This window comes from Dromiciops gliroides, chromosome 3 (assembly GCF_019393635.1).
Source record: "Dromiciops gliroides isolate mDroGli1 chromosome 3, mDroGli1.pri, whole genome shotgun sequence".
Lineage (NCBI taxonomy): Eukaryota > Metazoa > Chordata > Mammalia > Microbiotheria > Microbiotheriidae > Dromiciops > Dromiciops gliroides.
In genome coordinates this window covers 272,061,370-272,087,805 of record NC_057863.1, presented here as the reverse complement: position 1 = coordinate 272,087,805, position 26,436 = coordinate 272,061,370, and the positions used below count along the sequence as shown (strand labels likewise).

Sequence of the window (26,436 nt, the reverse complement as noted above, 5' to 3'; positions counted from 1 at the left end):
AGACTGAGATTATTCTACAGCTATAGATAGATTTCAGGGGGCTGTGCTGGACCATGAGTAAAGTCTAACCCCGCGATCGAGCTGACAGACATACCAGACACACCGCCGGAGGAATTTACCCAGAGTCTCTGAATCGGCTACAGTGCTGGCGTCTTCTGGAGCTGAGCGTGCAGTCTGGTAAGAAGGCTGATCAGTTGGACAGGGGGCGGGAAGAAACTGAAGGGGTACCAGCAGGGCAGGGGAAAAATTCGGCTGTCCCACCCCAGCGGGGAACCAAGAAGAAATCCTGAGTGGCTGGAGGCTAAGGTGGGTGAAGTGCACAGGCTTGTCAAAGTAAGAACCATACCACAGAAAGCTTTGCTGGTTGGTTGTTTAGTAAGTAGGTTTGAGGTTATCTGGACCAGAGAACAGGCCAGGCAAGAGCAAAATAGGCCCTCCCTCAAACCAAAACACCTGGGACCCTTTGAAGCTGAGAACAGGAGTGAAGGTGAGAAGCAGGAAGATATGTGAGAGGGAGGAAAGAATGAAAAGAGAAATGAAACCGATGCAGCAGAGTCATGAGAAAAAAGTCGACAGCTTGAAAAACCAAATGGAAAAGGAGATTAAAAAACTGCCTGATGAAAATAATTGCCTAAGAATTAGGATTGAACAAATGGAAGCTAGTGACCTTATGAGAAACCAAGACACAGTAAAGCAAATCCAATTAAATGAAAAATAGAGGGCAATGTGAAATATCTCCTTGGAAAAACAGCTGACCTAGAAAATAAATCTAGGAGAGATAATTTGAAAATCATTGGACTACCTGAAAACTATGACCAAAACAAGAGCTCAGACACCATCCTCCAAGAGACTGTGAGGGAAAATTGCCCTGATATTCTAGAAGCAGAAGCTAAAATAGAAATTGAAAGAATCCACCAATCACCTCCTGAAAGAGATCCCAAAAGGAAAACCTCCAGGAATATTATAGTCAAATTCTAGAACTCCCAGGTCAAGGAGAAAATATTGCAAGCAGCTAGAAAAAAGGAATTCAAATACTGTGGAACTCCAATAAGGATAAAGCAAGATCTAGCAGCTTCTACATTTAAGGACCGGAGGGCATGGAATATGATATTCCAGAGGGCAAAAGAACTGGGACTACAGCCAAAAATATGTACCCAGCAAAACTTAGCATAATTTTTCAGGGGAAAAAATGGAATTTCTATGAAAAATAGGACTTTCAGGCATTTGTGATGAAAAGACCTGAACTGAATAGAAAATTTGACTTTCAAATACAAGACCCTGGATAATAATAAAACAGTAAACAGGAAAAAGAAATCACAATGGACAATAAAAGATTAAACTGTTTAGTCATACATGAGAAAATAATACTTCCAACTCATAAGAACTTTTTCAGCAAGGAATACACAAAGGACACAGGTTTGAAATGAATATGAAGGGATGGTACTTGTAAAGCATTTATTTTTTGTATATCCTTGTTCTTTGTGGAGCAAACAAGGTGGGTTGTCTGGTGTCTGGGGCCAGATTTGGACTCTGGGCCTCCTGGGCTCAGGGCTGGTGCTTTGTCCACTGTACCATCTAGCTAACCATGATGACATCTTTAAAATAAGGATGAGGGGTAGGAGGAATAGACTGGGGGAGGGGGGAGGGAAGAGGTGGGATGGGGAGAAGTAGCTCATAGGAAGGAAACAAGAAAAAAGCCTATGGAGGGGAGGGGAAGAGGGGGAGTGAGTGAACTTCACTATCAACAGAATTGGCTCAAAGAGGGAATAACATACATACTCAAGCGGGTATAGTAATATATTTTTGCCCTGAGGAAAAGTGGGAGGAGAAGGAGATGGGGGGGAAGGGGGGAGAAGAAGGGAAGGAGGGAAGTTTAGGGAAGGGAGCTGTAAAAAGCAAAACACTTTAGAGGAAGGTGAAGATGTTCGGCAAAATACCACATGTATGACATATGTTGAATTGCTTGATTTCATAGGGAGAGTTGAGGAGGAAGGAAGAAAAATTTAGAAAACAGAATTAGCTCAAAGGCCATAACCTCATCAGAGAAGGCTTAAGGAGGGAATAACACACACATCCAATAGAGAAGAGTAATCTATTTAACCCTACAGGAAAGTAGGAAGGGAAGAGGATAAGGAGGGAAGGGTGAATGAAGGAAGGGTAGAGCGGGGAAGGGGGCAGTCAGTAGCAAAACATTTATGAGGAAGATTCAGGCAAAATAAGGTAGACAATGGAATAAATATCATTGGAAGGGAATGGGATGAAGGGAAATAGTTACATTGATTGACTACAATGTCAAAATGTATGGTACCTACTCTGCTGGGCTATTATGAAGAAAATTCTGTCAAGTTCAAGGTACTATACAGAAATTGTGATGAACAGGATGCTATCAGAAAAACCTGGAAAGACACACATGAACTGAAGCGGAGAGAAATGAACTGTATACAAAATAACAGCATTAGTGTAAGATGATCTGTTGGGAAGCGCATGGTTATTTTCAGCAAGGCAATGATCCAATATAACTCTGAAGAATCTATGAAAGTTGTAGTACATCTACAGAGAAAGAACTGATGGTATCTGAAAACAGACTGAAACACATTTTTTTTTTTTGGACAATTCCTTAATCTGAAGTTTTGTTTTTATCAGTTTCCACTCACAACCTAGATAAGGTAGAACTATTTGCCAGGACTACTCATGTATAATTTATGTTGAATTGAGTTCTTGGGATGGGGGAAAGAGGAAGAGAAGTTGGAACACAAAGTTTTTTAAAAAATTGATGTCAAAATTTGCTTTTACATGTAATTTGGAAAATAAAAGTCTAAAATAAAAAATGTAATTGAGAAATATTTAACAATATATTTTTTAAATGATCTACTAGTGAGCTTGTGTGTATGTCTATAATCTCAAAATGAAGTAAAAGTAGGAAAAACAATATAGACTTCTCTATCTAAAATAGTTACAGCTGGCAGTAGGAAGACCTACCACCACAGAGGGTGTCCTAGTCCTCCTTCCCCTCCCATACTACCCTCTTTCACAGGGACAGTCAGGCTGGGAGAAAACTCATCACCCCCATCCTAATCTGTCTTTATTGTCTAGGCTGCTTAACTACATACAGGACTTAGATGAGTCAACTCTATTCCCTGCAACAACATGGGAGGACCAGCAGGTCTTACCATCTGTTCTGCCACAGCATCCCATCACCTCTACACCTTGCCATGCCTCAACACTGTTACTTGATTTTACGTAACCCAAGGACAACTGGGTCATGCCATGACTTCCATCACCACGCTCTTAGACCTTCTGGTCCTCTCCAGCTGCCCTGTAGTCAAAAGTGTACTGGTAAATGTTTAACAACCAGGTCTCTCAAAAAAAAAAATGCACCCAAAAAACACTACTAAGTTTAATCTGCATTATTAACATTTTCTCCATCACTTTCTTTAGCCTAGTTAACCAACAAAACAATAAATCAAGTCCTAATTTGTAGCATTTACTGATTTCTGAAGTGTAAAAGCTAACTGACAATTCAGCTAATAAGCTAGTTCCAGATGACACCAATGCTTCCTACAGCTGAAATTTCTTTTTATGTGAGGACCTTGAAAGCAGGGAATATCATGTTTCTTCTATTTTTATCCTCAGTGTTTAGCTTTGTGCTTGGCACATAGTAAGCACTTTATGCTTTGTCATTTATATTCAATCTTTGATGCCATTTCTGTCTCTACTAGAAATATGTGGGGGCTTCGTTAGCCTTAACGGAGAAAAGTTTATTCAAAATGCACCAGTTTTTTCCATTTTTCTTCTCTGTAGTCATCCCTCAATTTTCATCCTTGAGTGCCCTTGGGATGAATTTACTTAGTCACATTGGCAGGTTTTCTTAAAACTTGTTTTACCCTCAACTTCTGCTTCGTGATAGTACTGCTCATAATTGCCATCCTTCTTCATAACATTTTTCAAATTTACATTCTAAACCAGCCTTGCCTTTCTTCTCCTAAAGGACTGTCTGGCCCCTTCCAGTCTCCATTAGTTAAAATTCTGGATAAAATTATTATTGTTAGTATTTATGTCATTTCTGTTGTCCATTTCCCATTTTTAAATTTCACCCACTTGTTTAAATTCAGGGTTAAACCATTTCAATAATACGCCACCTTTTTCTTCTTGTTTTTTTGTTTTAGCTCTATCTGATAAGTTGATTGCCTAACTGTACAATTGGAGAACTGGTTTAGAAATAGCTCTCTCTCATCAATAACAAATCCTTTACCATCCAATAAATTATAATCTATTTTATTCTCTATGGTGTTATATTTGGTGATCATTTTTCCCCAAGAAAGCATTCATAACATAGAGGTATGAGGTTTCTGTATAATATAAAATCTTTGGTTTCTTTCCTTCTTGTTTCCTAAACCAAGCTTTCCCATGTTTCTCCCTGTCCTCACCTTTTCCCACCTGTGCACTGATATCAACCAAGTATCAGTGTATGTTGATTTGATTTGGAGGATTATCTAAGTCCTTAATAGAATCTCTCTACCACTTCATCTTCTGCAATAAACATTGACACATAAGCCACAATTATTTTCAAGGTAGTCTCTTTTCAAATACCCATCAATGATAATACAATACTTGTACTGCAAAATTATACCATGAAATCATTTTTCTTGTTGCCTCTGGGTGGGTATACAATAAAACTTATTTCATCAACTCCTTTGTTTCTCCAAGGTGGAGCTAGGAGTCATCTTTTCACTTGGATATAACTTTCTTCTTTCCTCTGGTTTTGTTTATAGCAAGAATGTCAAGATTGATATGATTTAGTTGCTCTAGAAATATGTCCATTCGTTTGTCATTGGACAAGGAACCATATATTTAGAATATAGCATACTATTCATACTATTTAGAGCACCAGCAATCAAAATGAGGTCTCATAGCCTAAAACTGTGATGCCCTCTGCCTCACCTTCCTGCTATACTGATAGTCATGGGTTCTTTACTTATAGGGCCCCTTGCCATATAGAACTCTTTGCATATACTTAGTCCAATCTGTAACCCAAAAAGGGGCACAACTAAGTGCCTCTAGTGTAGTAGGGGCTGGGACACATTGCATTTCAGGAAATAAAACAAATGTTGCAACTGTATTATGGAATTTTTTTAAAACTATAATTATACTTTGCAACATCCCACCTAAGGACTTCACTTACTATTCAAACAAAAATTATGTTTAATCTTGACCATACATGGATTAATTCAGCAATATGTATTAAAAGAGCTGGGGAAGTCTCCTCCAAATATCTCCCATACCTGTTATTTCATCCCTGAAACTCTATAGAGTAAGTGGGTGTAAGGAGCGGGGAGGCACACATTAAGGGTTCATGCCATTCAAATAAATTGCCCAGGAGGGGTAAAAATAGAATCTTGGAAAGACACTTTTGTAATCATCTAGGTGAACAAAGATGCTTTTCAAACACAAGTTTTGATAGTGAGGAATAGGGAGGACCTGAAGGTACAAGGTACAGGTTAAGACCTCATACCAACAGTAGCTCTCTTATTTTTTTAATCTTCCTTGATAAAAACTAAAAAGTCAATCTACATTCAAATGTCATGGTTTTGCAACCACAGACTTTTCTTTCATATTCTAGATTAACCCCATTAATATGCTTATAGACTGATATTTCAATTAGTCCTTGAGAGTAATTTTCTAGAACCACAGAATCTTAGGCATGGATAAGAGACCTCTGAGATCATCATAATCAGGGGCAGCTAGGTGGCGCAGTGGATAGAGCACCGGCCCTGGATTCAGGAGGACCTGAGTTCAAATCCGGCCTCAGACACTTAACACTTACTAGCTGTGTGACGCTGGGCAAGTCACTTAACCCCAATTACTTCACCAAAAACAAAAACAAAAAAACTACATACAGGAGATCATCATAATCATAATAGATGTCACCTCTTGTAACACAAAATCATGTAACATCAAAATTTCAATGGAACTGACATTTAGCCCAACCTTATTTGACACAAGAAAAACTGAGTCCTATCTGGAAATTCAAGGATTTGCTCAAAGTCACACAAGTAGTTCATGACATCCATCTAGCTTCTCCTTCAGTAGTTCCAATGATAGGAGCATAAGAGGTAATCTGGTCTGAACTACTTATTTTAAAGATGAGGAAACTGAGATCCAGAGGTTAAGATACTTGCACAAGATTAATATATAGTGTACTTCAACGAATGTACTGAGTCTGTCTTAGTTACTTTGATTTAAATGTCTAAATTATGTCTCCTTAAAAATGTGTTTGACTGTAATTCATGCTGTTGGGATTTGGGGGCCATTACTGGACTGCAAGGGTTGCTGATATGTTAATTTGGGTTCATTATTTAATAGAATTATCTATGCCAATTTTTAAAATTTAAGTGATATAATCCTAATAACAGTATATTTGGCAAACTATTAAAAATTTTCAGTGGGGAAAAAAAAGATTAATAGGTAGCAAGTAGCAACATAAGGGCTTGAATCAGTCACCTGTCTCTAATTCAACGCTCATTCTATTGCACCATGATGCTATGGGGAATTCATTACTTGACAAGGCTGTTCATTCTATTCCAAATGTTTAATTTGTTGAATTCCATTCTTAAAAATGCCTTCCTTAAAATTTTCCTATTTATTATCACTATTTCTTCCTTAGTGAATACAGAGCCAATCTTCCACAGGCCAACCCCCAACACTGAAAACAGCTATCATGTTCTATCTAACACATACCTAGTTCCTTCTGCCATTCTTCATATGACATAATTTACAGATCCTTCACCATCTTTGTTTTTCTCCTTTGGATGAGTTCCAAAATAACACTTAATGTTTCCAAAGTGTGTGTGCACACATGTGCGCGCGCGCGCACACACACACACACACACACACATACATATGTATATACAAATATACATAGACATATATACAAATACATATGTACATACACATACATACACACACACACACACACACACACATATATATAAAATCTCGTTTGATCCTCACAACATTGTCCAGTAGGTGCTACGATTCCCATTTTACAGATGAGGAAAGTGAGTCTCAAAAAGGATTGTGATTTGTCCAGGGGTACACAGTTACAAAGTGTCATTGGAATTTGAACCCAAGTCTTCCTAGGTACAAGACAAGAGAAAAAAAGACTGAGTGAGGCTGACAACTTCATGCAACTCTATCTCACGGAAATCGAATTTACAGAACATGAGTCAAAAAAAAAAAAAGGCCTGGGTCCAACATTGTATTTACTAAATTATTATCCTTTTCACAAGGTAGCATCCAGAACTATAAGAATACACTACATGTGAAGAAATGATGAGCAGGAGGAGTTCAGAGAAACCTGGAGGGTCTTGTGTGGGCTAATGATGAGTGAGATGAGCAGAACCAGAAGAACATTGTACACAGTATCATCAACATTGAGTGTTGATCTACTGTGATGGACTATATTCTTCTCACCAATGCAATGGTACAGAAGAGTTCCACGGAACTCATGATAGAAGAGGATCTCCAAATGCAGGGGAAAAAAAAAAGAACTGTGGAGTAGATGCTGAATGAACCATACTGTTTCTTTTGTTTTTGGTGCTGATGTTTTTCTATTTTGAGGTTTTTCGTCATTGCTCTGATTTTTCTCTTATAACATGACTAATGCAGAAATATGTTTAATGTTATTATGTGTGTGTGTGTGTGTGTATATATATATATATAAAATCTATATCAGATTTTATATATATATATATATATATATATATATATATATAATCTATATCAGATTACCTGCTGGTCTAGGGGAGGGGGGAAGGAGGGGAGGGAGGGAGAAAAATCTGAAATTGGAAAGCTTGTATAAACAAAAGTTGAGAACTATCTTTACAGGTAACAGGAAAAAAATAAAATACTTTATTAATTAAAAAAAAAAACAATGTCAATATCACTCAACTTAATTTACATGTTCAATGCTGTACCAATCAAATTAATCAAATTAGGTCAAATCATAAAAATGGTATGAATAAACAAATTGGCAAGAATATCAAAGGGAACTATGAAAACAAAATAACCCCAAACTGTCGGGTCTCAAAAGTAAAGCAGTAATTATGAAAACTATCTGGTACTGGACAAAAAAACAAATCCAAACAAAAAATGGAGCAGTAGAATCGAGCCCAGAAATAGGACCGAAGACATATAATAGATTAGCATCTGATTAGACCAAAGATTACAAAACACTGGGTATGGGAAATAATTATTCAATAAAAGTTATTGGTACAAGAGGAGTGTGACCACTCAAAAATATGTTTAGACTCACATCTCATTACATACTGCAATAAATTCTAATTAGTAGTCTAAATATTTTAATATTAAAAACTGAAAAAAAAGAATGATATATTTTCTCAATTGTGGGGAATAGGAAAATTCTTATCTATTAAATAAAGAAAATATCACATAATATCAATAGATTATATTATATACAAATAAAGGGACTTATATAATAATTTTAAAAAAAAGAATACACTACATGTGGTTGGTGGTACAGTTTACAGTGAAATGATTACCTCTCTTGATCTACATTTGTATTCATGTAAACTAAGCTTGCATTACCAGTCACAATATATTGTTGGTTGGCATTATATTCATGGTAAAAATAAAACTAGATCATTGTGAAGATCCTCCCAACAGTAATGTGTGGCTCCTTTAAACTAAAAGATTTAACTCTAGTTTACCAGCCTACTACTTCTTTCAGGAACAGATTTTGTTTAGTGTTTAGGTCTGCAAAACTCCTGGTCACAAAAACCATTGCTTGGCTTTCTAAGAAGTCCTGTGTGCTTCTGTCTCATCACTCTCTCTATGACTTCTGTGTTTTTATTAGCCACATGGAATAAGGCAAGTAATGTCTGATCGTGATAGCATTTTTTTTTCCTGACCTCAACCCGACAATCCATCACCACTCTAATCTGATGTACCCTTCAGCCTGCCAATTGAATTCTGCTCCCAACACTATGGATTAAATTTTAAAATGTTTTCAAAGCCCCAGTTCTGTAATTATTTTAACAGAGATAATCTAAAAATCTATGTCTAAGAATACATCTTAAACAGCAACACTGAAGAACCAAATCCTTTCAATAAGTTTGAAAAGAAAAACATATGTACAAGGCAGATATTGGAAAGGTAAAGTTTCAATATTTATTTCGAGGGCAATTGTTTTTAGAGAATTTAATGTTCACTGAATAAATTTAGGATCTTAGATGTAGAGCTGGGTGGAAACTAAAAAATAACCCAGATCAACCTCTTCATTTTTACAACTGATGATTAAATGACCTGCCCAAGGACACAGAAGCAGTGACAGTCAAAATCCTGACCCAGGTTTTCTGACTTCAAATCCAGTACTCTTTTTACTCTATCACAGCTTTGTCCTCTCCATTTTCTGATTTTACATTTCTAAATTAACGAATTACTAGCTTTAAAACCCCACCAAAATTTTCCAAGTCTGAGTACACATCAGAAAGTATTATCAGGTTTAATGATGTAGGTCCATAATAAAGGTGAAAACTGAGTCAGAACCACATCCTTGTGGTTTTAATAATAAACATTCTTAAAAATATAAAATAGATTTTTGCAAAAAAGTATATGTCTCACTGCAAATCCCATATCACAGTCCTCTGGGCCTTTGTTTCTGAATATATAAAATGAAAGGGTTGGACTCCTTTAGCTTTAAAAAAAGTCAGAGTCTATTCTGTCCCTCATGTCCATTAATTTCTGATATGAAGCCACTATAAGGGCCATGTAGTGCCAGTGAAAAATCACTACAAAATTATTTCTTCTCTTTTGGGTGAGTCTTACCCAAATTAGGAAGAATTAAATCTAACACAGCTTAGAAAATGCTGCTGCTACATTTGCATCTCTTCTTCTTCCTTCATCAGCTGTAAATTTGCAGATTCCGAGTCTGAGTCTTCATCGCTTTCCAGGGGTTCTGAAGACCGTTTCACACCCCGTTGTTGGGAAACCCCCAAGGCATATTTAATATTATAGCGATTCCAGTCACAGCTGTTGAAAGAAATGATATAAAAAGTTACAATCCTACAGGAAACCCTAGATAACATTTGCAATATTTCTCTCAGCATTCATATTCCTTGGCAACTACTTCCGTCAGGTGATTTTTGTTTAAAGTCCAAGTAAAAAACAACATATATACATTTCATTGATTCCCCCATTAGTGTCTTGCCATGGGAGAAAGATTACTCTTTTTTTAGGTCTTCATAAAGGACCAAAAATTAAAGCATTAACCCTGGAAACATGATAGGGAAAGGTATGTATATAGCATGGAACAAGGGTTATTACCCTAATTTAAAGTAAATTGAAGATGATCCTTGACCCCATGTCTCTTAAGAAAAAGGACCAGAATTCTGTTGGCTCAGATTTCCACCCAATAGGAATTCCTAGCCATTTAATCATACTGATAAAAAAATTTTTTAAAAGATTCAGTAAACAAATGGAAGCAGTATGTACGTACAGTTTGGAAACATCATCAAAGTGACGCTGAATACTCTTTTGAAGAAATTGAATTAAGGCCAACAATTTTCCGGCTCTGAAAAAGAAGAAACCCTGGATGTCAACAAATATTCCAGGTAATCCTTATTTTAAATCAGTTTTTCACTTATATGTGAAGTTTTTGTTTTTCTGTGTGCCTTTATAGATAAATGGAACAAATGGACCAACTCAACTATTAAATTCTGATGAGTTCTGAGCAGTTCTGCCATGACTTTATAAATAACAACAGCTAATGTTTATAGAATGTTCTGTAGCAGTGAGGTTCCACATGTCAGGATCCTTGCAGGCTGCCTATTGATTCACCACCATTTTAAAGTCTATCCTGTTAAATGTCTCCTGATTCCATTTTCGTCTCATTTAGGCCTCACTGTAGAATGCTGAGGGCCACACGTGCTACATTTCTACTCCAAAGCCTTGAAACATGTATGACACACATCTCATTGGATCCTCACATCTACCCAGGGAGGTGAGATGCTGTTATCATTGTCCCCATTTTACAGCTGTGGACGCCAAGACTAAGTACCCTGTCCAGAGCCACATGACTTGTTTTGTTCTGTGGTAGGACTCAAACCTAGGTCTTACTGATTCTAAGGCCAGAGTTCTATCCATTATATTAGTTGTCTCTCTAGACATAATCCAAAACATTTATTAAGTACTTAGCTTTGTAACAGGCTCTGTGCTCTTTTAAAAGTAAAAGAAGACCCTTCAGGAAGCTGACATTCCAATGAAAGAGACAACACATCATATATGAATAGGCTTTACAAGACACACAAAGAGCAGATAGAAGATGACCTTAGAGAGGAAGGCACTAGCAGTTCAGAGAACCAGGAAAGACTTCCAAGAAGAGTGGTGTTGGAGCTGAGTCTTAAAGAAAGACAAATTCTTTGAGGCAGAGTTAAGGAAGGAGAGAATTCTAGGCATAGGAGACAAGTCAATACAAAGGGAAAACGATGGAGCATTATGTATGAGGAACAGCAAGTCACACACCATGGTAGGGCTATGGGTGCATGAAGGGCAGTAATGTGAAAGAAGGCTGGCTACACAGGAAGGCATTAGACTGTGAAGAATTTATATAGAGAGTACACACACACACACACACACACACACACACACACGCACAAACAAATAGAATCTATATAGCTAAATAGAATCTAACACTGGAGTTTATTGAGTAGAGAAGTTAGGGGAACATAGTTAGATCTGTTCATGCTGGCAGCAGTGTGGAGGGTAGTGTGTTATGAGGAGAGACTTGAACAAGGAAGGCCAATTAAGAGGCTATTACAATAGTCCAAATGGGAGGTGGTGAGGGTCTGAACTAGGGTGGTGGCAAGCAGAGAAATATTATGGAGGTGCACATACTTACCTCAATTTCAATTTTGGGCCATGCAGCATGAGTAATCGCTGGGTCCAAATGAGGTAAAACTCTAAATGATGAGATGTCTCAAAGGCTGAAGCTAAAAATTCAAGTACTTTTTCTACATACAATTCAGGAAGTGATGATGCAACAACCTCAACTGTAGGAAAAGGGAAAGAAAAGGCTAATATGAATTCTCTGAAAAACTCAGATTAAGAGAAAATAATCACCCATTTCAATTCCTCATTCCAAAGAAAACCAAAAGTTAGTTCTGATAATTTATGATTTAACCAGTGTTCACTGAATTTAATTTTTAAAATCAGCTGAAAAATGAAAAATTAAAGGGAGAATTTTCTAAAAAAGTATTAGTACAGCTTTTTTTTTTCCCTCCACATTAACAAATGACTGCATTGACTGTTTATCTGGACATTACCCAAACAATTAAACATGAGAGTCCAGAAGCAACAAGAATATTAGGCTTACAGATAATTTACTATCCCTTATGAGTGACACTCATTCCATAAGCATTCTGCAGATTTTTATTCGAGGCCTTTAATGATGAGAACTATGAGTTTAAGCTCATTGCTTACTTTCATGGCTGGGGACTGACTCAAGGACCTCTTGGATCAACTTCTTCTCATTTAATCGAAAGGCCATCATTATTGCCTTTGTGAATTCCTTCTGTCTCAATGTTGCACGTATACTGCTGGGGGTGATGCTGATATCCAGTTCAAATGGATCGAAGACTAGCCCAGAGTCAAGAGAGTAGATAAGAAGGCCTTCAGTAGTGGTGGCTGCCCAGCATCGCCCTAGGGAAGGAAAGAGTCCACTAAATTACCAAACAGAAAATATTTCAGAGAGGTTCTGTAGTACAAGGCAAAGGCCTTGATGACAGTTACTATCCACATATAATTTATGACAAGCTAGGAAAGGGATAACTTATCAGGTCCTAGGAAGATGAAAAGGCCTCAAGTGCAGTTGTGGTAAAAGACTACGTCTACTGCCCACTGTCCCACAACAAGCCCAGGTTGGCTGCCTTTATAAATTTGTGGGTCACAGAAACTTTCAAAAATCATCTAAGTTCTAGAAGTATTGAACTGCTGAAGAATACACACTGATAAAGTCAGAAGTCTTTGAAGCATGATCCAAAACGCACACTGGACACTCAATATCCTGAAGGTTCAATTTCTATAGTCCTATACCCAGGTAACACTTCCCTATTCCAGTCCAGAAGAAATCAAGAAATCTAAGTCACAAGATGCAACTGAGGAAAAAGATAAACATTGCAAAATTTTCCCTACATACAGTTCATGATGAGGATAAAAGCTATCAAGGATAGGCAATTGATTTTGAAATGTTAATTAAGTACTTAATAATTGTTAAGTCCACAGAAAAATATTTTTCATACTATAGAACTTCAATCTTTGGAGTTACAGTGCAACTAAATGAAGCAAAAAAAGAAAACTGAAGTGCCCCACACCTAATCCATACCACCTAGAAACATGAATATCCTATTACATATTGATATAGTTTGGAAAAATTGGCCTCAATGAATGTTAGGTTAGAGGTGCAGAAGGAAGTATTTATTACAACTATGCAAATTAGTAAACAAAATTTATAAGATTAAAACAATTCTAGTCCTTTTTTTCCTTCAAAGGAGCTACCAAAAGAACCAAACCCAATAGGTGTTCAAATTTATTGAGCTGAATATTTTTTCTTGGTCTAAAAGGGAGGAGATCGACATAAAAGCTGAAATCTCGTGGCAAACCAGCAGGATCAGAGGAGGTCTCACACAGAAGAGGGCAAGTGAGCTATGAAGGAATCTTGGGATTCTGGGAAGCAGAGGCATGGAGGGAGTACCTACCATTCGTGGAAAGGGGAGAACAAATGTGTAAGAGGAATAGTAAGCCGTCCATTTTGGCTGGAAAGTAAAATATGTAAAAAAAAAAGCCTGAAAGGATAGGTTGGAGCCTGGCTTTATATTTTCTCCAAGAGGCAAAGGGGAGTCACTCTGACTCCAACCTATCTTTCTAGGCTTTTCATACCTTATTTCCCATTACACATTACCGTCCAGCCAAGCTGGCCTTCATACATAAAACATTTAACCTTCCATCTCACAGCCTTTGCCCTGGGCTTTCCTCCTTGCCTGGAAGCCACTTTCCCTGCTCATCTCCACCTCACAGCATCCCCTAGATGTCTCCAAAATGCAGCTCAAATATCTTCTGCATGAAAATTTTCCTGAGCCCCTCAGTCCTCTCATCAGCTAAAGGGATTAGGAAAGGTAAAAGATACCATGTATCCATTTTGTACATACTTACATTACTGAGATTGGTATCTCAGAGCCTCTCTCTCTGTGCCATGCCTTTCTCCCCATGAGAAGTCCAAGGACTTCTTTCATGGTTTCCCTTCCCTTCCCTTCCTCAGCCCCGAAATAAACTATTCTAACTGCATACTTATATTACTTACCAGATGAAATGGAAGTTTCCCGAGGACAGGGACAGTTACATTTTTAGCTCTGTATCCTCAGTGCCTAGCACAGTGCCAAGAACATAGTCAGTGATTAATAAATGCTTCATCGAGGGATGGAAGGGAGTAATAGTCAGACCTATGCTTTTTATCACTCTATGGAAGGAAGACAAACTAGAAAAGGAAGAAATTTGAGATGAAATAGGAAGAAAATGATATAGGCCAGGTAAGAAGTGATGAGGGCCTACTAGAAAGAGAATGAATGTGAGAAATGTTATTAAGGAAGAAATGACAAGAATTGACAAATGATTTGATATGTGGGGAGCATGAGGAGTCAAAGATGACAGTAACATTATAACTGGGGCAACTCAAAGAAAAATGCTGCCCTTGATAGAAACAGGGCAGTTGGGAAGTTCTGGAAGAGGGGTGAATTAGGGGTAAAGGTGGTGAAGGGAGTAAAGAAAATGAGTCCTATTTTGGATACGGAGCATGAGATGCTTGCAGGACACACAGCTCACAATATCCAAGAGATAGCTAGCTGGTAATGCAGGATTAGAGTTCAGGAGAGGTAGGTTTCTATAAAGAGATCTGTTAGAAGAGATAATTTGGGGGTAAATTTGCTGGAGAACACAGAAGCTATAAAGGAACATGTAGAGGAGTTGGGCTTGGCAAGGAAAAGGGCCACTTCATCATTTGAGACTGGAGTGAAAGAGACAGAGGAGAAAGATATGAGTGATATAAGAAGAGGAAGAGGGGGAAAGAAGAAACTCTTGGTACATGACCTCCACTTCCTAGTCAAGTACGAGGCAAAATCCTTGATGGTGAGTGGGGAGGAAGTAGTGCAGGGAACTTGAGAGACAGAATCAATTAGGGAAGAGCGAAAGGACTGTCTCAATTCCATGAGGGCCCAGTTGGGATTAGATAGAATAAATACATAAAAGAACTAGTCAACATGACCTCTGTAGCACCATGCAGCAGATGAGTAGGAGGCAAAGAGGTAGAAGGTAAAAATAATCCAAGGTTGGGGTTTGGCAAAGCATAAACGGGACATGGGAACAAGAAATCTAAGAGTAGAACAGAGTCTAGAGATGAGAGCCTGGGAAGGGAGGAAAATAAAGCCACAGAGATGATAGCCCAAGAAACTATTGATAAGTGGAGTGTCACAGTAAGGACAAAGAATAGATTTAGAGGGAGTAAAGCATAGGAAAAGATGGAATGACAGGTAATGACTGGCTGAAGGAGTTTTAGGTTTAGTATTCTTGATCATCAAAGTGGAACAGTTGTAAATGATGGCAAGATCAAAGGTGGAATAACCTTGATGTAACTGAAGTACAATAGAATTATGCATTACGGAAGTTGAATGAGTAAAGCGACTGGAAAGCTGGGGAATCTCAAGTGGTTCGAGTCCCCTAGTGTAACGGCAGGAGTTGTCCTAGATAGGAAGGTTGTGGGCCAGATACCTAACTCCTTGACAAAGGAGAATGAATGACCTGAAGGCCAGTAGATAACAACCACCAGAATCCACAGCTGGTAATAAATTTGGGTAAAATGAACTCCAAAGGGAGAGAGATTGTTGAGTGGCAGAAGATTTTGAAAATGGCCATGGGGGGCAGGGAGAGTTCCAACTCCCCCTTGAGGACCAGCATGGCAGGACTCATGAGAGAAGGTACAACTGGTCCTAGAAAGACAGGCCAGACATGCCAAGGAGGAGGAGCCGGGTCTCAGTGCAAGCCAGATGATGGAAGCAGCACATGAGGAAGAGGTCAAAAAAGAAAGGAAGTGTGTTAACTATGCAATGGGAATTCCAGAGGTGACAGTGGAAAGGGGCCCAGAACTAAAGTGAAACACTGGAGGGTTAGGGTTGAAGTGAATGAGGACGAGGATGAGACAGCAAGGGTTGGAGGAGGGTGGTTTACAGTTGGGGATTCCATATCACTCAGACTGGGGAAAAAAGGAGAAGGCGGAAGCTTTCTAACCATTGGAAGCGCTTGGGCAGAACATTCTCGGTTTCAGGTGCCTCTGGCTTAGTGGTCAAGACAATGGTTCTCTTCAGAGTGGTGGAGTGAAAGCGGTGTGGCTGCCTCCTGCTCAGCTAAGTCTGATGGGACTTGGGCTAGCCACCTGCTTCCTCCTCTCTCTGCTCAGTGCTGTAAAGCTCAGACCCACTGCCTCTTGCCTGGGAAGAAGGAAATGCCCTTACTCAGAGTAGTTAGAGCTACTCTGCACTCCAATCCATCTTCCACAGTCCCACCACACAATCCTTCTTAGGCACAGATCTCATCTTCAGTCCTCCCCTTGAAATCCTGTAATGACTTCTGACTCTTTAAGGAAGGCCTTCTACCCTCCCATCAACATCCAAACAATTTCCAATGGTTTTAAATAACCTCTTTTCCAATCTTATTTCATATTATCTTCCACCACCACCCTTCACTCCTCCCAATTCCCCCCAGATTACCAGGTCAATTCCCCATGTTTCAGGATATGTTTTCTTCCACATCCATGCCTCTGCTCACAAAACTCCCCTAACTGCACCTTTTAAAATTCTAAACATTCAGATCAAAGGTCATCTGTCCATGAAGCCTTCTCATTCTCATTCCATTCAGTAATGATCTTCTCCTTCACCCTAAATCTTGCCTACTGCTTGGTTTGTAACTCTCATATGCCCTTAACATGATTTAATTTTTATTAAGCCTGTCTGTGTACCAGTCATACTAGACTGTGAGCTCCAAAAGTGCAGACAGGAATGAAATCTTATTTAATCTTTCCATCATTTTCAACACCTAGCATATTGTTTTGTACATAGCAGGTACTTTTAATGAATATCTGTTAGATGTTATATGTGACTTACAGGGAATGTACAGTCTCAAAGATTCAATCAAAGCTATCCTTTTAATGTTAGAAAAACATCTTATACATTCCTACCTGTGGGAGAAAAGTGAAGTGAAGTCACCCTGATTTCAGGCTTAAAACGTCGCGAACTCATGTCACCTGCAAAAAAAAAAAAAAAAAAAACCACTCCCAATTACAATAAATTCTCTAATTTAAACTGATGGATCAAGAGGTCATAATACTACTTTGGGCCAGGTAAGTACAGGCTTGAATAAGTTTATTAGTCTAAATACGGGCTCTATGTTCCTCTCAAATATGAATGGTATAAGACACAAGTGGGCAGCCAGGTAGTGCAATGGTTAGAGCACCAGGCCTGAAGGCAGGAAGACCTGAATTCAAATACGGCATTCCTTGCTAGCTGTGTGACCCTGGGGATGTCACTTAACCCTGTTTGCCTCAGTTTCTTCACCTGTAAAATGAGCTGACAAACCACTTCAGTATCTTTGCCAAGAAAATCCCAAATGGAGTCACAAAAATTTAGGCATGACTGAAAACAACTGAACAAAAATAAGAACACATGAATGATGTATTAGTATTAGTATTAGCACAATCCCAGCAGTAAAGATATCGTTTAAACCTCACTGGTCATAGCAATGTCATCAAATTCTAAAAAAGCTGTGTCAGAGGCCCTTGCTGTTGCTGCCAGGTAAGGGTTTCAGGGCCTTCCCATTTGTAGGTTCCTAATGACTTCTCTTTCTGCCTGAATCTCTGACAGCAATAGACAGAGCTTTGGTCTTGACACCAACATTCATCCACTTTCTCTCCCTGTGCTGATCCCTATGAGTCCCTTTCCTCAAAGACTATGTACTTTCTTTGTAGCCCAGGCTCTGCTTCACACTTATTTTTATTTTTACAGAGATGACCTCTAGCTAAGGTTAGTACTCTGGGGCAGGCAGCTCAGTGTCCTGGAATGGATATGCTGGAAGGAGCTAGAGGCAGTGATAGAGTGTGTGGGGATAGGAGCAATGAGAATGAGAATGGCCTACCTGTATTAAGCTCCTCAACTGGAATAAATCCAAATTTCCACACTGGTTTGTCATTCTCAATTTCCCCACTAGCTTGACTTTAAATAAAGCCAAAAAATTGAGTTTTTCTTTTGGCAGGGTTTCCATTTGGGGTTTCCCCAAACTGGATTTTCATTTTATAATAAATTAATTTTTAAAAATTTATTTTTGGTGTCTAAACTTATACTCTTTATTCCTTACCTTTCAAAAGATTATTATCATCTACTTTGGGGGAGTCTTACATTCAGACAAAAGAGGTAGGTAATTATGGCAGCTGATTACTAATGAAGTTCTTATACTAAAAATAAGAAGGGAAAAAATGAAAAAATTAACAAAATAGAAAAGGTGAAGTTAGGGAAGAGGAGCCACTTTTCCTGGTGGCTAGGGCATGGACCCCCACTCAAAATGGCATCTTTACCAGGTGAAAAATATCGGCCAGCAAATGGTGACATCAATGGTATTTATCAAATAGGAAACTCAATCTCTAAAGAAACATTAAAACGTCCATAGAGTCCACTTGAGTCTATATTCCTCTGATTTCCTGCATAATATGTTTATAACATTAAGTTCTGATTTGTGAAAAACACATCTAAGTATTCAGCGGGTTTTTTTGTTATTTTTAATAGAAAAGAGTAAGGCACACCCATCCTGATTCTTGCAGCACCAATTAGGTTCAATTACATTCTGGCTTATTCAATTCAAAGCCTAGCTCAGAGTTTAAACTTTTCCTAGCAATGACAAAATAAATAAATGCCACATACCAAGAAGCCAAGTGCCTTATATATGAGACACTACATGTATGTCTGAGCTATAAAGAGAAGGTAAAGTAACAAAGGCCTGGCTTAATGCAGAGCTCTTGGTCACAGCAAACAAAAGATACAGTTCATCTAGTAATAGGCTTTAGATACTGTTTATGCTGCATGTTACTGAATTTGCTATTGTTTCAGTCATGTATAATGACATCTTTTTTTTTTTTAAATGGCATCTTACTACACATAACTTGTATATAGAATGTTCTGGAATTCTATCTTTAAAGTTACCATAAAAATGAATAATGACTGACTACCCCACCCTTCCAAACAAATGAATGAATGAATAAACAAATAAATAAATGGATGGATGGATAGATGGATGAATAAGACTTGGCCTTGAAAGTTTTTATGTCAGGCAAGGGTATTCCTGCTCTAAGTCCCAGATGATCCTGAACTGAACCTGAACCTTCATCAGGTTAGACTACTAATGATAATAATTAATATTTATAGAGTTCTATGTGTCTGTCACTTTACAAATATTATCTTAATTGATTCTCACAACAACCCTGAGAAGGTAAGTGCTATTTACAGTTGAGGAAGCTGAGGCAGGCAGAGATTAAGTGACTTACCCAGGGTCACACAGGTAGTAAGTAGCTGAGGCCAGATCTGAACTCAGGTCTTCCTGACACCAGGCTTAGCACTCTATACTCTGAGCCACCAGTGGCCCCCTTCAGTAAGTGATGCCTAAGGTCCCTAAAATCTCCTGATTTTGGACTATCAGGCTTATATGTCCCCAACCAAAACAGGAGTATGACACACAAGTTCCACTTGTGCAGTAGCCAAGGCAAGTCTTTTATGGAATTTCAAAAAAGACTGGCAGAGGGGCAGCTAGGTGGTGCAGTGGATAGAGCACCGGCCCTGGATTCAGAAGGACCTGAGTTCAAATCCGGCCTCAGACCCTTGACACTTACTAGCTGGGTGACCCTGGGCAAGTCAGTTAAGCCCAATTGCCTCACCAAAAAAAAAAAAAAATACTGGCAGAGGTGGCTTGAGGCAATATCAGTCCAAAATCTGTCATGAATTAGCTATGGCATTAGTAAAGTCCATTCTCTCATTTGGAAAATGTAAGTCATTACCTAATTTACCTCACCAAAGTCTTGCCAACCAACAAATATTCTTAAGAATCTACTAAGTGCTCATCTCAACATTTGTCAGGCACCATGATGTGGATGGATAAAATGAAACTGTGTTTGAAAGCTTAACCACATTATAAAAATGTCAGTTCAGCAGCATGGTCAACTCCTGGTGTGGGGGCTCTTTTCAACATTAAAGATGACAACTGTTTATGATGTAGTAGTTAAGTTTCTCGAGGCATAAAGAGGTTAGGCAACTTGGCTGGAGGCAGAGAATCTGGATCTCCCTGACTCCAAACCCCAAGCCCAGCACTATCCACAAAGCCATGCTGCCTCTAAATATGTAAAAACAAAACATATTGTTAATAGCCTTAAAGCTGCAACCCAAGCTGTCCATCAGCAAATAGATCCATTTTATAAAAGCCTTCGATGCAGCATAAAAAGGAGGGTGCTTACAGAAACCTTAGGTTCCCAAGGTTTTTACCTTTTCTTACACCTGGCAATGCCACAGCGATGCCTTCTTCATCTCCAGCATCTTGATCAATCAATGCCAGATTACCAAATTCAGTTATTCTCCTTCGATCCAAAAATTCCTTTAAGGAAAAGAAACAAAAGTCATCAAACCTCATGTCACAGTAACAAGAAATAATGGCATCCAATGAAATCACCTACAAGAATATGAGTATAATCCCTAGAAGGATGTGGGTGTTTCACAGACTCATCTCACAGCTGAAAGGGACCTTAGAGGTCATTTCATCTAAACTTCATATGGAGTGTGAATCTCCTCTCCACTTATTCATCCATCAGAAGACTTTATTTGGATCACGGAAATTCATGCAAACTAAAGTATGGACTGGATGAAATCATAGTTCTTTTAAGAATTGTGTTAAATATTTCCCAATTACTTTTTTTTTTGGCAGGGCAATGATGGTTAAGTGACTTGCCCAGGGTCACACAGCTAGTGTCAAGTGTCTGAATCCAGATTTGAACTCAGGTCCTCCTGAATCCAGGGCCAGTGCCTTAACCACTGAACCACCTAGCTGCCCCCCCCAATTACATTTTAATATGGTTTGGGCCCACTCAGGGCTGTTGTAGGCCACATGTGTGACACATATGCTCTAAAAGATTGAAAAATGTGTTAGAAACATTCTCTCATTTGATCCTGACATACCCAGGAGGGTGGTCTCTCTGCCTCTCTCGGCTGTAGCTCATCCTCCACTTAGCTGCCAAACTGATCTTCCTAAAGCACAGGTATGACCAGGTTACCCCTACCCCCACCCCATTCAACAACCTCCAGTGGCTCCCATCCAACTCCAGGATAAAACAAAACAACCTTTATTTGGTGTTGAAAGTCCTTCACGACCTGACTCCTCCCTATCTTTCCAATCTTCTCTTACCATTTCCCAACTCTGGATGTTTTCCCTGGCTATGCCCTCATCTCTGGAATGTTCTCCCTACCTGTCTGCTCCCCCACCCCCCAAGCTTGAAGGAAGCTTCAAGTCTCAGATAAAATACTACCTTCTACAAGAAATCTTTCCCTTAATGCCAGTGACTTCTCTCTGAAATTATTTCAACTTATCCTGTATAAATCTGGTTCATATATAGTTGTTTGCTTGTTTTCTCCCCCATTAGATGCTGAGCTTCTTAAGAGTAGGGATTGGTTTTGCTTTCCTCTGTATCCCCAGGACTTAGTGCAGGCCTAGGACCTAGCTTAATAAATGTTTGTTGACTTGATTTGACTAACAATACCATGTATATGCTATTTTTTGTTGTTGTTGTTGTTTGTTTTTGTTTTTTAGTGAGGCAATTGGGGTTAAGTGACTTGCCCAGGGTCACACAGCTAGTAAGTGTTAAGTGTCTGAGGCCGCACTTGAACTCAGGTATTCCTGACTCCAGGGCCGGTGCTCTATCCACTGCACTACCTAGCTGCCCCTATTTTAAAGTTTTCAAAGCACTTTTTGAAAAAAAAAAAAATGCTACGAGGTAGATAGCATAAATACACAGAAGACATGTTCAATGAGTATGCTGAATTAAATGTTCTCCCCTTCCCCACCCTGTCCAAGCAACCAGGGAACGCTTCTCCCATGTTGGGGGTCCAATGGAATTGGGCCACCATATATTAGACATTTATAATCCAGAGTGTACCCATACAGCTCTCTATTTTCAAACTAATCTGGTGACGCATCAGCTGTTTGAGTACTGTCTGTAAATCTAGGCCTAAGTGATTTTGTTGTCACACAGAGTAAATCTGCTTGGCCACAATAACAACACAAGGGACAATGAAGACAGTTGCATTTTCCTCACTCTAGCTTACCTCCATTGCATCCAAGGAGTAATTACAGGATATTTCAAACTTCTTCATGAGAATTTGTTCCTTAATGTGATAAATACAAACAAACTTGGACATTCCTCCTGCCAGAATACACTGGCCATCTGCTGAATAACACAGAGTGGTGAAAGACCTAAAGAAAGAAGAGGGAGGTCTTTAAATTGTTGTATTGTTCCTTCCTCTGAACCAGTGGAGCCTTCTGAAAAATGAAACTCTTAGAAAAGACACAGACCACAAATCAAAGCTCCTAAAAGCAGATGCTGAAATCCATTACCCAAATACACACCACACTTTGCCCCTTCTGAACATTTGTTCATGCCATTCCTTGAGCATGCGCTGCCCTCATTTTCATCGTTACCAGTCCTTCAAAGCCCACCGAGTTTCTCTACCATCCAGCCTTCTGTTTCCCTCTCTTTCCCTTCATGCCTCTGCCCTGGATGAGACTCTTCCTCTCCTGGCTGAGCATTTTCTTTTTTTGTTGTTTTTGTTTTGCAGAGCAATGAGGGTTAAGTGACTTGCCCAGAGTCACACAGCTAGTAAGTATCAAGTGTCTGAGGCCAGATTTGAACTCAGGTCCTCCTAAATCCAGGGCCAGTGCTTTATCCACTGCGCCACCTAGCTGCCCCCTTGGCTGAGCTTTTTCACTGACTACACCCCACTCCATGCCTGGAACTCTCACCCACCTCGTCTTTGTCTTTTTGTTCCCCTGACTTCTTTCAAGTCTCAGCTAAAGTCTATCTTCTGTAAAAGCCTTTCCCAAACCTTAACCTCAGTCCCTCTATCAACTATCTCCAACTTCTCCTGCAGATATCTTATCTGTACATAGTTGTTTGCATATTGTCTTCCCCATGGATTATAAGATCCCTGAGAGCCTTTCTTTGCCTCCTCAGTGCTTAGCACAATGACCAACACACAGCAGGTGCTTAATAAATGCTAGCTGACTAACTCAACTACAAACTAACATCCAAACAAGTAGGTAATATCTGTATCCACAATATAAAGAAGTTAAGAGTGAGGGCCTTCTTCTAGTAGAGAAAATAACAACTTGAATTAAATAGAACTAGAAAATGAAGGGGGATGAGAAATGCAAGGAATCCTCTTCCTCGATAATCCACTAATCAAGTCCTTCACTATTTCAAAAGGAAGTGGCTATTAGCGAGCAAAAGGACATTACCAGAAATGGATTACCATGTGTTTGACACAGGCTCATCTCCTTAGCTTACTCTTCTTTCTCCCAAAAACACAGTCTGGGGACTGAAAAAAACTAGGCTGGACTCAAATAAAATCAGAGGTTGGGCAACTATACATTTTTTAAAAATTAAGTTAAACTAGGGGCAGCTAGGTGGTGCAGTGGATAGCGCACTGGCCCTGGATTCAGGAGGACCTGAGTTCAAATCCGGCCTCAGACACTTAATTCGCAGTGTGACCCTAGGCAAGTCACTTAACTCCAATTGCCTCACCAAATAATAAAATATAATAAAATATGTTGATATTATGGGGGCAGCTAGATGGTGCAGTGGATAAAGCACCGGCCCTGGATTCAGGAGGACCTGAGTTCAAATCCAGCCTCAGACACTTGACACTTACTAGCTGTGTGACCCTGAGTAAGTCATTTAACCCCCATTGACCTGCCCCAAAAAATTAATTAATTAATTAAGTTAAACTATCGAATCTAGGTTCAGTGCTTAAAATAATCTCACTTTTTGTCTTTTTCAGCATTTTATTATTCATTGATTATATCCTTTTAGAATGTTGGAAGAAGCAATGAAAGGAGGCAATACTCTACACTTTGCTTTGTTAGTGGCTTTGAGTGCAGAGTGGAAGCTAAAAACTTAGAGGATTTTGATTCATTTGCTTTAATTTCTCTGAAGATTTTATACCAAGGACTCAAAATTGCTACAGTTAGGAATGACACTATCTTTATATCTATACTTTTTTTTTTAGCTTCCTAGTGCTAAAAGGGTATGAAAAGTATGAGAAGAGGGTAGGAAAAATTGAGTAAGCTATTAAATTTTTCTCCCAGGCTGCTTCAGTTTTCTAACTTGTCTGTTCAGGTGATTGAAATGATGCATATCACCAACCCTTAAAATCATAATAGAGCTAAAAGGGACCTTTAAAGATCATCTAGCCATACCTTTTTAAGAGGAGGAAACTAAAACCTAGGAAGTCTAAGTTACTTTCCAAAGTCATTCATTAGTTATAGTCAAGACTAGGACCCAGGTCTCCTGATTGTAAGTCCAAAAATCTTTTATTCCATTACATTTGAATGAGAAAGACTGGAATTTAAGAGTACCTCCAAAAACCAAACTGTGTCTATGCAAAAATGCAGTACATCTTTTTTTTTATACATAAGAAAATGAAAAGAGAAACAGGGTTTTCTAAAATTATAATTTTTTCCTTCTCATATTAATTTCTTTTGGAAATAGAAGACTGGCTGTAAATCAATAACTTGGCCTTTTGGGGCATCATCTTAAAGCCATTTATTACAAACAATAGCTCACTTTACATAGTACTTTAAGACCAGCAAAGTTCTTTCCCCACAAAACTGTGAGGTAAATAATACACATATTATCCCCATTTTACAGATGAGGAAATCAAAGGTTGGCAAATTTAAGTGGCTTGTGCACAGTCATGTAACAATTATCAAACATTAAGGGTCAGGATTTCAACTTGGGTCATTTCATGACTCCAAATTCAGTCCTATTTTCATTAGATGAACACTGCCTCCCACAAAGCACATCAGGACATTCACTGCCCTCTGTTTCCACTCATCAGTCTCCAGAGGGCAGAATACACTTACTTTCCTTTGGCTGCATGCTTGGCTGTTATCTTGTCCAGCTCTTTTCTGCCCACTTTCAGGTCATGCCTGCACTCAATTGAGCCCGTCTGCATAGCATTTTCATGATCCCAGAAAGAGATCTGTGAATTCAAGGTGGCCACCGCCAGCTCAACCCCATCTGGTCGAAAAGTCACAGCTAGAGCTGCAAAGAGAAAGAACATAAACTCAGAAGGAGGATCCACATTAATCATACTCTCTGCTGAGGAAACAGCCCGTTACAATTTGTTTATTTATCAGCCTCCCTAGAGCTCACCTGGGTATTTTCCTTAACCTCATCACTCCTAAGAGTATAGTAAGCTTATTTGTGTTCATGCAGCATGTTGCCCAGAAAAATATAGTACTGATAAGTATATGGTAGTAAAGATCCTGTAATTAAATAGATTTTCATTAACTGGGAATTACCAGACAAACGGTGATGCTTAAATGTAACAAAATGCTTACTATTCTCTAAGAAAAAAAAATGAATATATTTCATAAAGAGCAGCATGGGAAGACATGCAAACTGATGCAAAGTAAAGGAGAACCAGGAAAATAATGTATACAATAACTATAAAAATGCAAATAGAGAGGGAAAGAACCCTAAATGCTATATAATTATAATGACCAAACTTGGCCCTAATGAAAAGATATGGGAATGTACTTCTTTTCCTTCTTTGCAGGGGAGAAGGTTGTATATAAAGTTGGACTTGGATAGTTTTGCTGAATTATTTCCGCTCTTTAATATCAAAGTTCAGGAGAGAACAGAAGAAGGGTAGCAGACAAGATAAACTAGATGTTGGGATGATGACAGCCTGGTCTAGAGTAGAAAGATGCTATGAAGAACCAAGAGAACTCAATAACGGAACAGTTATAGGAGATAAAGGACCTTAGATGATTGTCCCCAAGAGTGCTAGGTTTAAGTGATGCTTCAGTATCCAAGGTGAAACTGATTAGTAATATTCAAAAGCAGACAGAGTATTATGCGTTGTCACTTGTGGTTACTTTCTCCTTTCCACTGCTGCTCAAAAACGGAACAGAAAACCAAGAAAAGCAATGACCAAAGCCTAAAACCAAAAAGAAGCAACCTATATTTGGGCAGTATTGACCACCCTGACCACTATCAACTTATATTTATTT

At 38.8% G+C, this 26,436-nt stretch overlaps 1 protein-coding gene across 8 annotated transcripts in view; it reads right to left on the bottom strand.

Moving 5' to 3' along the window:
* Positions 1-26,436, bottom strand: part of PWP2 (PWP2 small subunit processome component) — a 58,263-nt gene that overhangs the window by 4,089 nt on the left and 27,738 nt on the right. For 3 of the 8 annotated variants that reach the window (XM_043997015.1, XM_043997019.1, XM_043997020.1), the window contains 8 exons: positions 25,282-25,462; positions 22,467-22,614; positions 20,637-20,745; positions 17,297-17,362; positions 12,499-12,717; positions 11,918-12,068; positions 10,517-10,591; positions 9,167-10,050 (listed from right to left, as the gene is read on the bottom strand). In XM_043997015.1, coding sequence (XP_043852950.1) covers positions 9,894-10,050; positions 10,517-10,591; positions 11,918-12,068; positions 12,499-12,717; positions 17,297-17,362; positions 20,637-20,745; positions 22,467-22,614; positions 25,282-25,462 — 1,106 coding nt within the window. In that variant the 3' untranslated portion in view covers positions 9,167-9,893. Of the gene's footprint in view, positions 1-7,011; positions 7,137-9,166; positions 10,051-10,516; positions 10,592-11,917; positions 12,069-12,498; positions 12,718-17,296; positions 17,363-20,636; positions 20,746-22,466; positions 22,615-25,281; positions 25,463-26,436 lie in introns of those variants that run through there. The other 5 variants (XR_006355735.1, XR_006355736.1, XM_043997017.1 and 2 more) reach the window with 3 other exon arrangements.